The following is a 16,310-nucleotide window of genomic DNA, read 5'->3' as shown; positions in this document are numbered from 1 at the left end:
TACACATCAATGTACATAGGATTATCCGGGGAACAAGGTATAGTCGAAAGGAACGAGTTCGGGTAGAGTTCGAACGAGGCTACACTGAAGAATGGTGGAGATTTGATTTCGGCGTGGGTTAGTAATTTCCATCTTTAACACCCGATTTTGGCAATTGCCTCGTTACTTGTTGATTCATCGTATAGTTTTGATTAAAAAAAACAATGTGTAGAATCTAATAAACAACGAACTGTCTAAGCGTGTGTGGCAGATTTTTCGTTTTCATCAATTTTATTTTGTAGTTTAGCTTGACGATCACAAAGTTACACAAACACAATGCATGTAGTGTAGCACTGTACACACTCTTAAGTATTATACACTAGTCCAGGTAACCTCGACACTATCGGTCGTGCAGCGAGGGGGTTGAGGAGGCCTCGTTGATTTTCCTTAGGCGAGCCATACATTTTCAGTGCATACAGTGGATGCATTGTGACGGTCGATTGTCATTTATACAGAGCGAGAGCGCTCTGCCTGGTATTCCTGACAGCGATTATTTACTTGTGGACATTACCCATCTTTGTGAAAAACCCGTGACTGGACACCGGAAGCGGACACCCCCAAGTCTAGTTCATGACGATTGAAATGCCATCGAGTAAAAGTCTCTGTGATGAGTGAATGGCGGACTAAGACTGGTGAAAGAGTCTAATTTTATACATGTATTGTTGGGAAGGCCCTATGGCCTATTCCAGATCATGAGATGTAAAAATTTTAAAAAATTACTAAATTTGGTTAATTTTCTTTTGTTGGCTTCGCAGGATACGTGAAATTGAAGTGTAGCAAAACTAAAATCTTCTATCAGCCTAATAAAAGCAGTCCCCAATCAATCGTCGATAATCTTACCAACTGCGTAGAGTGAGAAAGCAGAATGACCGACACTGAGAAAACCACCGATGTTGCAGAAGTTGAGACCAAGTCCAACGGAGCAGAACCTAGTCAGGTATGTACATGTAGTAGGAGTGATGGATATTTCTGTAATAATCAGTGAGTCTGGGTTGGTGGTAAAAAGTAAGCATGGGTTCACCTTTTGTTGCAATTTTTCACCTTTATTATTATGTCTATAATGATTGTACGCTTTCAACTGTAATGGCACTTGACCACATCCTTTTGATGAAACTCTGAATCATAGTGTTGGTAAACACTGAAACAAGTCAACTTCTTTCTCATTCTGCAGGTTGGAGCCTCACCTACCAAGCTGACTTACAACTGTAGCACATGTAAGCAATTCTGTACAAGCAAGGAGTCTTATGAGAAACATGTCACCACTGATGCTCATAAGAAGAAAGAAGAAGAGAAATTAAAAGCAGATAAGAAAAAAGGTGAGTCTTGTAGTTTCGGTTTAGGAGCTGCTGGAGTCTCAGGAGCTGCTGTAGACTTGGGTTCCGACTCCAGCCTGGCAGTCGAGACGTACCGGATGCGCAGACCCACAGTTGGCGTGGGACTAGGCAGGTCTCTTTAATATCAAACTCACCTTATTCCACTAAATCCAGGTTTGCAGGTGGTAGTGGCCATTGTGGAGCTCATCTGAGTTCTGCTATTAAAATGTCTTGTTTCCTATTGGGTGACTGACCCTGTCATGTTTCCTATTGGGTGACTGACCCTGTCATGTTTCCTATTGGGCGACTGACCCTGTTATGTTTCCTAGGGCAACTGACCCTGTCATGTTTCCTATTGGGCGACTGACCCTGTCATGTTTCCTATTGGGCGACTGACCCTGTCATGTTTCCTATTGGGCGACTGACCCTGTCTTGTTTCCTATTGGGCGACTGACCCTGTCATGTTTCCTATTGGGCGACTGACCCTGTCATGTTTCCTATTGGGCGACTGACCCTGTTATGTTTCCTAGGGCAACTGACCCTGTCATGTTTCCTATTGGGCAACTGACCCTGTCATGTTTCCTATTGGGCGACTGACCCTGTCATGTTTCCTATTGGGCGACTGACCCTGTCTTGTTTCCTATTGGGCGACTGACCCTGTCATGTTTCCTATTGGGCGACTGACCCTGTCATGTTTCCTATTGGACGACTGACCCTGTCATGTTTCCTATTGGGCCACTGACCCTGTCTGGATTTTGGAAAAGACAGGTTGGCAGATCCATGAATAAATCCACTTTCATTATGCAGAGTACATGGAGTTTATGCTTTATGCTAATACATAGGAATAATGGAAATTTTACTCCTACACAAAAGAATTAATTTTCATTTCCAGAGGACGACCTGAAGTTGAAGAACGAGAGACGCCAACAAAATCGTCGTAACCATTTGAAGGATGTGAAGGCTAAAGTCATCCGCATGAATAAAATGGGGGGCCCTAGTCTTCAATTCAAGTGCACGGTAAGTATTCAGTTCTAACCGAAAAATTTATATTTAAAACATTATCTTCAATGTGGCTGCCTCTTTGCATTGCTTCATTCACCTACCTCTCACCGGGCTGTTTTTGGAGATTCGTGGTATCGCCGTTTATTTGCATCATTTTGTCAGGCCCTGTTGCTCAGTGGTGTGGGGTTCAATAGTTTTATCAGTATCCTGATTTGCTACTCTTTCCATCCTTCGATAGACATGCAATGTCCACACACATGTTGACAGAACATGCTATGTACGAGGGATCTCACTCAATTGGTAGTCTAGCGTGCACAGATGAGGCTGGGCCCAGCTTGACACAATCATTGTGTAGTAGCACCAAGCAATATTGCATTGTTTTGGTCTTGGGTCTTGGGATATATTCACTTGGTGATTGTACACCAAGTTCAGCAAAATTTACTTTTGGACATGACCTCCTTGTAATGAGAATCTCTCTCTTCTGTTTCAGATCTGTGCCTACCAGTGCAAGCTTGTTGCAGAACTGAAGGACCACTTCATCGGAACGACCCACTTCATGGTATTGTTAACAAGTGTTTTTGCATCTTCTCTATAGACCAAGACTTGCTTGATTTTAGGTTTCTTTTGCTAATGTTTGGTACTGGTACACCTTTTTGTTAAAAACCACTTCACATGACTGACTATGAGACATACTAGTATACTATCATCATGCAGGTCTTGGTGTGTCATTTGTTCATTCATAACTATTTCTAGTTTCTGATTCTTGGGGTACAAGTACTTTCGCATGCAATAAAATGTTTGTGTGTGTTGCTGAATACCGTTATGAGTTAAAGGGGATAGGTGGAGAAGAAAACTTCTCTTCTCATTGCCTTTCAAATATTGATGAGTAAATCACATTTCTGTCTTTATTAGATTTTTGGAAGTCCGAGTACCCCAAGAACAAATAATCATACATTTTCTTCCAGAATACTAAATACAGAATTGCGGGAAAGCAGAGAAATGTACAATGTTCTTTGCCCGTTATGTTTTACCTATCGTGCAGTTACATTTTTACCTTATATGTTTTATCATTTGGTGCCCAGGGTAAGACAGAAGTTATCATGCAGTGGTACTCATTGTCATCAGTTTGGCTCTATCTCGGCCACCTTCCATGATGAGTCTTGATGCAAAAGTTATCTTCCATGCTTCCTTTGTTTTGTTTGTTGCCCTGGTGACTATCTGGAACAATATGAATATAATATCAAGCTTTTACGGTGCCTTTCCGTGGTTAACATGTCCCATGCACAAAGTGCCACATCTCCATCGATCCGTCTGAAGAGAAGTGTCTTCAAGTCTGCCTTGAATTTCTCAATCAACGCGGTAGTTGAACTAGTGTAGAACACCGCTGAGCTGGTCTTCTCATGAACTGTGTTTCTGAAAAAGACTTTTGAAACAGAAGTCATCATCAGTAGAAGAATAATACATTAATACATGGGAGTTTGAACACCTGTCAAGTTATGCACCTCAGCCTAACCATTGAGATGAATTGAAGTAGCTCTGTCATGTCCGTTATGTATAAATACATATAATAATACGTTTGATTTGAAATGGCCGCCATTGCAAAATGTTATCAGTGACAGCTGTGCGCATCACACAATGTCGGTGCACAGTAGTGTAGATTATGTACTAAACTACATTTAGGTGCAATTCTGAATAACTTAGACATTGTCAATACTGTGATACAAGTCTTGATAATTATTTGTCATACATTCGTATCGACAAATGTGATTTTAAATACCTCTCAAAGTATCCTTCCGATACTGAAGACGTAATATTCTCGAGTTCACCGCCAAATACTGAGGGTTTAGTTGAAACCCCTCAAGGTATAAGTTCAGATTTGTCCCCTGATGAAAAGGGTGTCATTATCCTTTAGTTGAAACACTGTATCTAGATATTCGTATTTTCTTTTTCTAGAATCAGTTGGATCAGGCAGGCTACAAGGGTGAGTATAACTGGAAGATGGTGGCAAATTTGCACCATCGATAGCCAGTGCCAGTAACCAGACGACACCATCATAAATATGAAGACATACCAGTCAAGACTTCCAGTAAACAGGATTCCTACCATTAACCTTTTCAAAGACATAATGGACTTGATAGAAGCATGCTGACTTCACAGTCGCACTTGTTGGCTTAGACTGAGCTTTCTCCAGTCTTGCAACATTTCCAACCATCCTTTTCACATCAGTGAAAATAGTCGTGAGTATGTTGATTTTAACCCTCCGTCAGCAAGACCCCGTCTCACAATGACATTCACAGGAGAGGGTAGAATCATGTTTCATTTCATATGCTAGTATGGGCTGATGTTAAGGTGAATAAGCATATCGAGGTATTCACTTTCAGAGCTTCCATGTGCAATGGTGTGCAGTCTTGTGGGATGGGTAACTTGGGCTGGGAAGAATGCCACTGATGTGTGGCATTCATCAGTCACTGTCTTTAGAAGCCGACATTGACTAATTTACTTTAACTTGACCTACTAAAGTTGGTCATTTCACTGAGGCGAAAAAGCATTTTTCTGCAAATGATATAATGGTTTAGGTTGGAAGTTTTGCAGCCTACCTATGCCATCTGTCCAAGAGCACTCTTCTCTTTGGCATTTTCTAAAAATGCAACAGGCAGCAGAGTGTTGACTAACGTCAATAATTTCATTCATAAATCGGGGTTGAATATTCAATGCATCGTGCAGTTACTCATGGTACAATCTGTAAACAGGCCAAAGTAACTGATTTAGTCTGCACACCCCCTTCCCTTGCGCAAATGGAAGCTCTGCCCAGTGATCGCTTGCCTTAGCTCCGAGAAATGGACCTCATTGAGTCATTGCATGTGCAAGACCTTGCTGTCTTTGTTGAATTCAGCTCTTGACGGCCATATTACTGTTTTTGGCCCAGGATATTGTCAAGTGTTGCCTTCGTAGTAATAGCTGGAAGGTACAATGTTAACTTATGATTGACATTCTAAATTCTGAGGATATTTTTGCCTCGAGTAAAATGCAATCCTATAGGGACAAAAAGCAGCCAATGACTTTGCCAACTCTGCGTCCGTCACTTGAAAAAAGGTTTCCTCCAATTATACTTTTGCTGCTTTCAACCTCTTTAGAGAAGTTGTTGATTTAAAGGTTTTCCGCACTGTCTGTTGCCTCTAGGGCATGCAAACAGTAAGATACATGGTTGTCGGTCACAAGTGGACAGAACTTACCCTGCAGTATCTTGTAGACATCAAAAGTCTGTATGGCCCTGTCCACGTTTAAAGAAAATGAGTTCATACTGGTGTACTTTCCCTCCCAAATTCGGTTGTTGTTGGCAAGCAGACCAACAGGGAAGCAAACATTGAAGAAAGCTCAAGGATTTTGGTCAGGGTTGACAGAACGGGATTAAAAGTACGCTTACAAGAATAGATTCATCACCAAATCTATAGTTATGATGCCGGATATATCGGTAAACTGCACTGTTTGTGTGTCAGTTTGTGAATGTTGTCAAATGTTTGAAAATCAAAATGGTGAGTATCCATTTGGAAAGGTATTGAATCCAAGTTGGATTAATATGCCGTCTACGGTTCGGATGAGACTGATGGATGGTTTCTGCAACGCTTTGTTCACAATGACATAAAATCATTTCTGGGTTGTGAGTTTTGGAATACTCACTCTATTGGTCCTTGACAACGTTATGTGTTGTTCCGGGTTGTTCTTACAATAGGGCTGTGTGCTAGCTCCTGAAATTTGAAAAGTGTAGAACTATTAAAATGTCTACACCGTGTACAATTGGCTACAAAGTTGGTCTGACAAACAAGAGAGTAGAGTGCTGGCCACTACTACATGTATTGAATGTCCTAAATGTGTCGAGCCATAAGTTTCTGCACTTCGCATGAAAAGTGAGTTACCGCAATGTCAAAGAGTCTTTCGTAGTAAATCCACGAGTGATGGCCCTGCTCCTAATGTAAAATCATGTGACTGCCATTTCAGCAGCTTTGCCTCCACGAAGACTTTGTTTGTGCAGTGACGGAGGAATGATATCCACCATTGTAATTTCTATATGTGTTTAACTTGCAGTGTTGCCCGAGATACTGTTAACATTGCTAGCCCCAATCAGTTCGCTCCCAGATTGACTTCTATCCTTTCTTTCCGTATGATGGGTGATCCTTGACACTTAAATCAAATTGATAAACCCAACAACTGACAAAAGACTGCTTGAAGTTTCATGCACTTTGCCAAGCTGAGTTTCAGTAAGCTGCTGTTTGTTATCTTTGCATTTCCTTTGAGTAAAACAGAAGTGTATTACAATACTGTCTCTCTTTGATTTCTGACAGTATGTTCATTGATCCCTATTTCTTGTTCCATGCAGTGCAGCAAGTAGTATGGTTGCATCAACTCCACTCAGGTTGTGGTGCGTGGTCCATTTGCAAGACACCAGCAGCTTACTCATCTGTCTGTAATCATTCCCCATCAAATTTATACTTTACTCCGTGTGCTCACAGTAGAGACCCCAGGCAGCTGTTTACATGCAGCTGGTTGACTCGAGTACCATACTGCTTGAAGATATGACTTTCTGGTTACACACCCTGGCTTTTCGGGGGCTTGGCGCATTACAATTGTGCTACTGCATCGGCAAGCTACGCTTCATGCAGTATTGGGAGCGAACTGATTTTAGAAAGAAAAATAATTACATTGTATAACCTGTCTTTGGTACAGGGCGCATTTTACATATGTTTCACTGTAATTTTCTTGATATAATGTTTGTTTGATAATGAATGACATTGTACTTTTATTCAGTGTCTGAGGTCAACTCAGAACCTTATGGTCAGCAGTTTTCAACAACTGCTTAGTTCCGAAGACAAGTGAACTCTGGAGTTTTATTACTTACTGCAGCAGCTTAACACCTATTGCACTATTAATAAGGGATTAAGTGACTTAAAATTCTTTTTTGGCTATGAGTTAACTTGCAATGTATGATATCTTAAGTGCGTATGTGCAAGTCATATTTCTGTATTCATAGCTGACTTTCTTCAGTAATAGCTAGTTGATCATTGGCCAAATTCCTTAATGAGCAATGCCGGCTTCTTCAGCCCCTCTTCTCATCAAGTTGCTGAGGCCTTGGCGGTTCGAGTAGTCTTTACACTGCTCTTGATGCAGTCATTCTCAACCTTTTCAAATATGACTTACAATGGAGGGATGCAGCCTAAACTAGCCAAGTTAAAGGTACTAAGGGTATGCGCATTCTCCCTCGATGGTTGCAACCTGTTGTCAACAATCGATGTGATCATGTTGAAAACATCAATGCAGGGGATTCCTAATTGACCTAAATGATGTAGAACTAGCATTACTTTTGCTTTGTAGTTCAATTGCCTGTCCTCCTAATGAGGTTTATCCTGAACAGATTAACTAATTAACTATTACTATATATTCTCATATCTTCGAAGGGTTGTAATAATGATTTGGGGGGATCGTTAAATTGAGTCGACATTACCATCAATCCTATTAGAAGTTTCATTAACTAACTTCATTTTCATTCCAGCATTAATCTTGTTGCCTTTCCCAGGGGTTTTGTGTTGGTGGAAATAAATGACTGGACTGGACAACACTTTCCTCGTAGTGATTGGGCTGTTGTAGCTCTGATGGAAGCAGCCCACAAACCACCGCATTTGAATGTCCATTTCTTTCAGCACGATTGGATGGGTCTGAAATGTATTTCACGCATGCTCCCTGGAAAGTCTATCTAAAATGCCAAAACGAAATAGGTCTTCAAACCCTGCCCCACCCCTTTGGTGAAATGGTTCATGAAAATTCCGTTAGAAGGAACAAAGCCACTCAGGAAGTACCCGAGTTCAACAATTAGTACTTGTTTGAACGTTGGCCCCTGATATTTTCAGTCCCTGTAGTTGTCCCCAAACCCCATCTTTGGCCTCAAAACTCACGATGTTGGCTACGTAAACATATTTCAAACCTCTTTTTCTCTAAAATGCCACGCAAACAAGCGATAATTGTCACTGCTTCCTTGCTGTGATGTGCAATACAAAGGTCTCCTCTGCGGGTTTAACTGGCAATCATTGCGTTTGATGTTGGTCACCAGTTGGCGCAATCACCAGTGCTTGTCGCTGGCAGCTGCCATGACCACTGCAAACAAGCGGTTTTTTGTCGCATGCAATTGCGGGTTGTAGTGACGAAAATTGCCTGTTTGCCGGGCGCTTAAGCGATTTCAGTTTATGATGACTTGTTCACCTTCTAACTTTTAAATTGTTTCATTTCAGAAATTGATTTTGAAGACAGCTATGCTGATGAAAAGAAAGACAAGGATAAGATGCCCTTGCTAGGTAGGTTGGGTCTTATCAATAATTTATAAGGCGAGCTCGCTGATATATTTTTGGTCTCATGCAAATTCATTAAAAAAATTCTTCTTAAAAATATGTACCCATTGTTCTGTTACAGGTTTGGGTTACATTCGTGAGCACATAATCCGCGATCGTTACGTCAAGCCTGCAGAGTCTAAGAAGGAAGAGAAGAAGGATGAGGTCAAGGCCACATCTGAAGCCAAAACGGAGGGAGATGGAGAGAAAGAGGCAGACAGCGAGAAGGAAAAGGAGGAAGAAAAAGGAGAAGCAGAAGGTAAAACTCAGCTAATTTTGATATTGTCAGCGAGAAATTTTTGTAGTCCTAAATGTTTCCATATGATTTCAGGTATACTATTGCAAAGGGGTGGATTTCTTGTTGAAAAACATTCAAGTGTGATTTTCTTTTCAAATTTGATGACAAATTGCATAAAAATTAAACACAAGCTTCTTCTAGGGACCTCAGATTTTCGTGGATGATTATACATTATTCATTGATAATCCAGATTTTGATAGAAGCTTTTCACTTTGAAAATTTACATTTCAGGTGAAGAAGAAGAGGTGGTTAAGGAAGAACTGCAAGAGGAAGAAGAAAAGAAGGAAGAAGAAGCAGAAGAGAAGGAGGAAGAAGTGAAAGAAGAGATGGAGGTGGCAGGTGAAAAAGATGTTGAGAAGAAAGAAGCAGATAAAGATGAAGACTTGGTTCCTGAAGGAAAGGGAGATCTCCTTGTTCTCTCCTTTCGCTGCTTTCTCTGTCGATGCAGCGTCCCAAGGAACGAGGTTGTGGCCCACTGTGCCAGCCCAAAGCATTATAAGACTTACCTGGTAAGATGTTGTGGTATCTTGCTTCTGAGATGTGCCAACTTATACTGTAGTTACACAATGCCTTTTATACAGACACCTGTTGTCTCGGAATCATGAATATTTTATCAAACCTCCAAATCACGAGGAGGCAAAATTTGATGAGCTGGATGTCAATATGAGTTTCATACTGTTTCTATTTCAGAAAAAGCATGAGAAGGTTAAGTTTGATGCGCTGAAGCTGGACACCAAGGACCAGTCAGAGAAGGCAATCGAGGAAAGAAAGAAAGCTTACACCACTTTGGCTGAGGAGTTGATGGCAGAGAAGGGTCTGCAAAAGATCAAGAGATCAGAATCAGTTCTGGTCAAATCTTCTATTGGTAAGCATGCCCTTCTGTCATAAGACTATGATGTACAATATAACTGAGGTCACATGGTTTCCTAGTTGCTCCTGTTTCTTTTTTTGCCATATTGGGAGTTGTAAACCATAATCTGATTTCACTAAAAAAAGTAGCCATTTACTGACGAAACTATTTTGCTCTCCATCGATGTTCTCCAGAGGAAACCCTGTCTCTGGCACTTGATTAGCGGAGGAACATCTATGACACAGGCCTGTGTTAAGAGTGTCTTATTCTAATTGATTTTTTTGCAGGCATTCGTCATTCACTTGGAGTACGAGCCCCATTGGTTGAGAAGGACATTCAGTTGGAGTTGCAGAAAAAGCTGCGCATGATGGCTCCAAGGATGGGTGGCCCAATGGGACCCCTCGGCAGGATGATGGGACCACCCGGTCGAATGGGCCCACCTGGTCCTGGAAGGAGGGGTGGACCGATGATGGGGGGACCGAGAGGAGGACCGAGAGGAGGACCAAGAGGAGGTAGAATGGGACCACCTGTATCTGCACGCATGGGACGACCTGGGCCTGGAGCTATGGGCCCTGGAGGACCAGTGAGAGGAATGTCTGCGCCACCTCGGGCTCAGGAGCGGATGATGTTGCTGAACCAAAAGTAAGTCTGTTTTAGAGTGAACCTTCTAGACACTGTCGTCTGCCTCTTGGACATGTGTGCATTTGGTCTGGATTTGCAGTTAATGCAGGGACACAAAGTTTCAGATGAAATATAACCTTTCGTTCAGCTGCTTTGTTTTTTGTGTAATTCGCCGAGTAAAACCCGAGTGCTACGTTTACAGACTAGAGATGTCTACTGATATTCAAGCAACAGTGACGAACAAGTTGAAGCCAAATGTAAAAATGTTTTGTGACTTTTGTTTCAGGCGAGAAGAAGAAATGATGAGGCAGAGTTTAATTGTGCGAGAAGAGCGCGAACGCTTGATGAAAGAAGAACGCATGATGCAGGAGGAGCGACGAATACTTGAAGAGATGAGGCTGCGAGAGGAGCGTATGATTCGGGAGAAACGTCTGCTACAGGAGGAGAGGATGAGACACGAGGAACGCAAACGCGAACTAGAGGTGTTGAAGATGCGTGAAAAAGTGATGCTCGATGAGTACACTACAAGAGGTGGGCAGTTGAGTGGCATGAGTGGAGGAAGAAGCTCTGGTTTCGACCAGGGGATGGGAAATATGTCATACGATGACGGTATGAGCGCGGGAGGAAGAATGGGCCGGATGGGTGGTCAAGGTCAGCGACAAGGTCAAGGACAGAGAGGTCAGGGACAAGCACAGCGTGGAAACCAAGGTCAGGGGCAAGGTCAAGGACAGAGAGGTCAGGGACAAGGACAGCGGGGAAACCAAGTTCAGGGACAAGGACAGCGGGGAAACCAAGGTCAGGGACAAGGACAGCGGGGAAACCAAGGTCAGGGACAAGGACAACGGGGAAACCAAGGTCGCGGAGGGCAAGGACAGCAGGGTGGTCGAGGAGGCCGTGGTGGTCAAGGTGGCCAGCAACAGAGAGGTCAGAAAAGACAGTTTGAGGTAAATTATAAGATTACAAATTCTGGAATATAATTGCAAAGATATGATTCATCTCTATATACTTGAAGCCACACAAAAATTATGTCTTTTTTGGACAGTGGCACCTTCAAGAGACAAAAAAGTGGTATGATTTGCTTCATCAGTTTTGTTCTGTCCTCTCCATGAATACTTTTCGTCTTTTGTGGCTTCAAGATATAATCTCATCTTGTCCTTAATCATTTAATCTTTTTTTAGCAGACAAGAGAAGACCCCTACAATGATGTCAGGTCCAAGCTGAAAAAGATGATTGATTCATTGGTAAGTATGACTTGTTGTGAACCCAAAATGTAATCATTATCTTATTTCTCCATTCAATTGAAATAAATTGACAAATAACTGTAAACTGACCTTTTATACCCGAGGTAGGGCTTTGAAAAGTCAGCTTGTTCGCTAGATCTCAACTCCTGACTGTCTCTGTGCTATGCTTGAGTCTGCTAGCCCCCTTTTAGTTTGGTCATGCTCTTTCACAGTGACTATATGCTTCCTGTGGAGAACTTGACTTGCCTGCTGCCTGGAGCGCCAGTGGCTGGATGAAATAGTCAGGTTGCAGCTGTTGGATAATTGGAGCAGTGCAGTGACTTTCGCTTCCACATTGACCGTGTTGGTCGTCTTCTACGGCACAATTATGTGATTCCATCAATGCTTGACGCAACAATTCTCATTTCAGTCTTCAACAGAATCGAGTATGGTCCTTGATATTGCCAGCTCTGTATCTGATGAGCCAATGCAGGGCGGCAGGAGACAACAGGGTGGAGGAAAGGGTCGTGGAGGCAAGAGAGGGGGCAGGGGTAACCAAGTACAGGCCTCATCAGAGTCGGGCTATTCTCGTAACTCTTGGCAAAATATGGTGAGTAACGCACTGCTGGTGTGGGATAATAATGGGAGATGGGAGTTTAGCATAGCGAGCCAACATCCTTGGATCCCGTTTACTCAATCTAGTGAAGTGATCGAAAAATTGAATGACCAAATGTCATGGAACGCACTTCTGTTCAGTGTTGTTCACTGAGCTTTCTGGTGCTTCTTATTTCTCTAAAATTACAGTTACTCTCCTGCAGTTGATGACTTGCATGTTTGTGTAGCTTCAGGAAGATAACTAATTAGTTTCCTTTTCTTATGAGAGAAACTGTTAACTGTATATAATGAAAAATTGTCTGATTTCCAGGGTGCAAACACTTCTTCTGATTTTGGCATGGGTGGTGCCACTTATATGTCATTCGATGACCAAGGATCGTCAAAGCCGTTCAACTCCCGTAGAGACCTCACGCTTGCGGAGCAGATGGGACTGGGTCATGAATCTGGTGCCACTGGGGCAGGATTCTATGACAACTATACGTCGAGCAATGCATCATCACGACAGGCATCTACATTGGATTCGTACACGACAAGTGGATACTCAAAGTCTGATTGGTCTTCGAACTCCTACTTCTGAACCAATCCTTAAGGACTTAATTCTGTATTGTTGTTTTGACATTTGACTGGCAATTTCAACACTGATTACATATATGTATATGGGAGTTGTCTCTGAAGTCATGTAATGGTCTTAAATCAGTGGATAGAATATCTCCGGATAGTTTTGGCAGGGGCGTGAGACAAGTCTTGCTTGGAATTTGGGGATGTATTAAATAAGAACCACCCTTTTAAAGTTAATTTTTATCAGCCGCTCGCATCCCTGATCAGGAGGAACTTGAATCATGAATCATTTGAATTTGAATATAAATAAATAAGCTTTTAAAGGTGACTTCACATATCTACTTGTTCTTGCATGTAAATGTATTCAACACATATTATGGAAGGAATAATCGGGGACAGGCGTACATGTGAGAGATTGGTATTAAATGTTGTTATTTTGAGCAGGAAATTTTGTGTTGCGAAGATTTCGTTGATGTGGTACAGATCTTGGAATTCTTATGGAATCTTTTTAAATAAACAAAGAGTAAAATGTATCAGAATAATTCGTTTGGCGCCCCTGTGTTCATTCATTAATTGTATTGGCTGGTTGATACTTGAGCTATTGGCTGATATGAATAAAGTCGAGCAAATGCTTTTACTTCCATTTTGTACAAAAAGGTGTAGTGTAAATGTACATGGAGTTTTAGATAAATGCATTTGCTAGTCTTTATTCATATCACCCATTGTCTCAAACTAGTCTCCGGTTTTCATTCTCGGGTGGCTATTGAGTTACAGTGTATGTTCTTTGTCACATTCTTTACATCACTTGAGTATGAGCTAGCCCTGTATGTAGTAATTTTTAACTCATGGTGGTAATGTGAAATCTTAGTATGTCACTTAGTGTCTGGTTCGAGACCTGAAAGGCAGGTGATCCACCCATTAGAGAAGGATGTACATGTAACAATTTTAAGGCGTTTCTGCACATCTGTGCGAAAACTTATGGCAGTTTGTGTAGAGAATAAATTGCATAAACTTGAATTTGCATTACTTCAGTTTCTTCTATCAATAAATACTGGTGACCGGTTTGTGCGTTAAGGGTACAAGACCTATCTTGTCGGCATGGTGAAATCCCCAGCCAGTCTTGAAGACTTGAGGTCAAGACTTGTCATGTCAACTTGGTTTCCCTCTTGGAACACAGAACCCAGAGGAAAGAAATTCTGCACTCTCAATCTAGGATGGACAGACCTGTTCTTGTGACAAATAAATGCTGTGGTCTGCCTCAGTTCCGGTCACTGCAAAGCATGGTCCTTGATGCAGTTTCTAATGCCCTGGATAATGTTCGTTCCTGTCCTTGCGCATTCCCTTTGACAGTTGCCTCGTACATGTCCTGAGAAGACACCAGGAAGGACAACGTGACCTAATATAAAGCTTGTATGAAGATGTCAAACATGCCATGTAGCACCTTCCTCATTCAGCAGTAGCGAGCGCATGGAGTCAATTATATCCCACTGAAACATCAAATCAAGCTGGCAACCTGTACTGTAATATGTTTTTCCTGCGGAGCCACGTCTCTAGTGACAGTGCTAAGTCAAAGGCTTGTTTTCCTCTCTATCTGTTGCATCAGTCATCAGTCCCCTCCCCTCCCCTTCTGTAAAATGATGCCTCAAATAGCGCTGTTCTCAGCATACAGTATCAAAATATACTGGAGGAAGACCATACACATGAGGCAGTATCGAAAGACAAGTCTCATTGCAGAGAAACATATTCATACTGGAGGAAGATCATTCACAAGACCATTCACAAGTCTCATTGTATATTCATACTCAATATGATATCTGAAGGACTATCCCTTGGATCTTGGAGATGGCTATCGTTATTGTCCTTTCTGTAGGTAGGCATATGTTGCAGGCAGCATAACTCAAATATCTAAAATCTAAATAACAAGGGAAAAGAAACGCATTATAAAAATAAAATATAAAGTAAAAAAGAAAAAGAAAAATGTTGTCCACAACCGGATTCGAACTCGCGACCTTTGGATCGAACATCGTATTCTGCCATTTCTGACGAGCGCTCTACCAACTGCTCTAATGTTTCTAAAACGTCTGACGTCATGTATTTGTCGAAATCTGATTGGCTGAAAGTCCCTGTACAAATGTACAATGTACTGCCCGAAAGGTTCAGGAAAAAAATACGCACAAGTCTGGAATGACAGGTTCCCAACCTGCCGCTGGGTGTTAGAGGAGAACTATTCCCCTGGTATGGAATTCCATTGTGGCTGTTGTTGTAAGTCGCATTGTCCTCTGTCCCCGCCTCTGTCGTTTACAACTTGTTGATGGTGTAGCAGGAGGGATAATCCTCTGTCTTTCTTGTCGCCTGTCTCTCACAACTGAAATGCCGTCTCCCACAACTAGGGCCCCCACCGTTCGCAGCTTGTGACTGCATGGTGACCTGCATCCGAGTAGCCCCTGGTTTTTCACAGCAGTTAGTAGGAGGTATAACAGCTGACTTTCACACCGTGGTCCCCTGACTTTCACAGGTCGTGGCTGGTGTAGCAGGAGGAGTACCCCCATCGTTCAAAACTTGACCAAATGTCTTTTACAACCTGGTGGTCCCCGTTTCTCACAACAGCAGCTGAAACAGGAGCCTTTACAAACTGTGTCTAGTGTTACACGTGAAATAGCCCACTCATTTCTACATGATGGTCCCTTGTCCTTTACGATGTTGCCCCATCTCTCACAACCTGGCTGGTGAAGCAGGAGGTACTGCCCTTGGTCGATCACAACCGTTGTCTGGTGTAGTGCAGGTGAAATAGTCCACTGATAAAATTTGGTCCCCTGTCTTTCATGACGTTGTCCTTAGTCTCTCACAACCTATAGCTGGTGAAACAGGAGGTACACTGCCAAAATGGGAATATCTGTCGATATAAAGGGGGATATGGTGATATTTGAATCTTAGAGGGCGCCACTGTCAGTAACTTCTGTTAAAGTGAAGTCTGCCGCTTTAGTTGAAGGTGAAAGTTGTCGATATTTCAAGTTGTGAAGAAAAAGCTACAACCGTCATTGGATTGCCCCACCTAGAAAAAATTGGCATGTGGGTATGTGGGTATGTGGTATGTGGTATGGGGTTTTAGATATTGCCTTAACTATAACCAGCAACGGGTTGTGAGAGACAGGGGCCGACGTCATGAAAGACATGGGCCCAAGTCATACAAGACGGAAGACTGTTTCGCCCCTCACACCCATTCTGAACCATCAGAGTTAATCGGTCCGTTGGTGTAAGGCTTGATGGTCAAGATGCTCACACCAGCCGCCTGTATAAAGACCGGAGACTTCTCGTTTACCACAGCAAACAAGTTCCGTAAGTCCACACCAGGGGAATGACACAAGCCAAATAAAGACCGATTGGGAGGGAAATCCTCGGCCGACCTGGAATCGATGAAAG

The 16,310-nt window shown here is 42.4% G+C and overlaps 1 protein-coding gene across 2 annotated transcripts; it reads left to right on the top strand.

Moving 5' to 3' along the window:
- The first annotated feature begins 67 nt into the window (after positions 1-67).
- LOC135489158 (uncharacterized) lies at positions 68-13,907 on the top strand. Of its 2 annotated transcripts, none has more exons than XM_064774370.1 (15): positions 68-117; positions 795-976; positions 1,211-1,355; positions 2,245-2,369; positions 2,845-2,913; positions 4,308-4,335; positions 8,633-8,695; positions 8,811-8,987; positions 9,258-9,535; positions 9,717-9,891; positions 10,164-10,518; positions 10,784-11,441; positions 11,679-11,738; positions 12,148-12,327; positions 12,643-13,907. In XM_064774370.1, exons 2-15 carry the CDS (start codon positions 905-907, stop codon positions 12,907-12,909), a joined length of 2,652 nt encoding a protein of 883 aa, XP_064630440.1. In that variant the 5' UTR covers positions 68-117; positions 795-904; the 3' UTR covers positions 12,910-13,907. The 2 variants fall into 2 exon arrangements, with proteins under 2 accessions (XP_064630440.1, XP_064630439.1); XM_064774369.1 differs by having other exon boundaries at positions 11,676-11,738.
- Positions 13,908-16,310: the final 2,403 nt, after the last annotated feature.

The sequence above is a fragment of the Lineus longissimus genome, chromosome 6, assembly GCF_910592395.1.
Source record: "Lineus longissimus chromosome 6, tnLinLong1.2, whole genome shotgun sequence".
In the NCBI taxonomy this organism is placed as follows: Eukaryota; Metazoa; Nemertea; class Pilidiophora; order Heteronemertea; family Lineidae; genus Lineus; species Lineus longissimus.
The sequence above is the reverse complement of the archived record's forward strand: the minus strand, read 5'-3'. Positions and strand labels throughout refer to the sequence as shown.

Bases quoted from the DNA above. Each gene is read 5' to 3' on its own strand.
- LOC135489158 (XM_064774369.1), top strand. From the start codon at position 905: ATGACCGACACTGAGAAAACCACCGATGTTGCAGAAGTTGAGACCAAG. The intron at 977-1,210 runs GTATGTACATGT...CTCATTCTGCAG, and splicing joins ACGGAGCAGAACCTAGTCAG to GTTGGAGCCTCACCTACCAA. The intron at 9,892-10,163 runs GTAAGCATGCCC...ATTTTTTTGCAG, and splicing joins TCTGGTCAAATCTTCTATTG to GCATTCGTCATTCACTTGGA.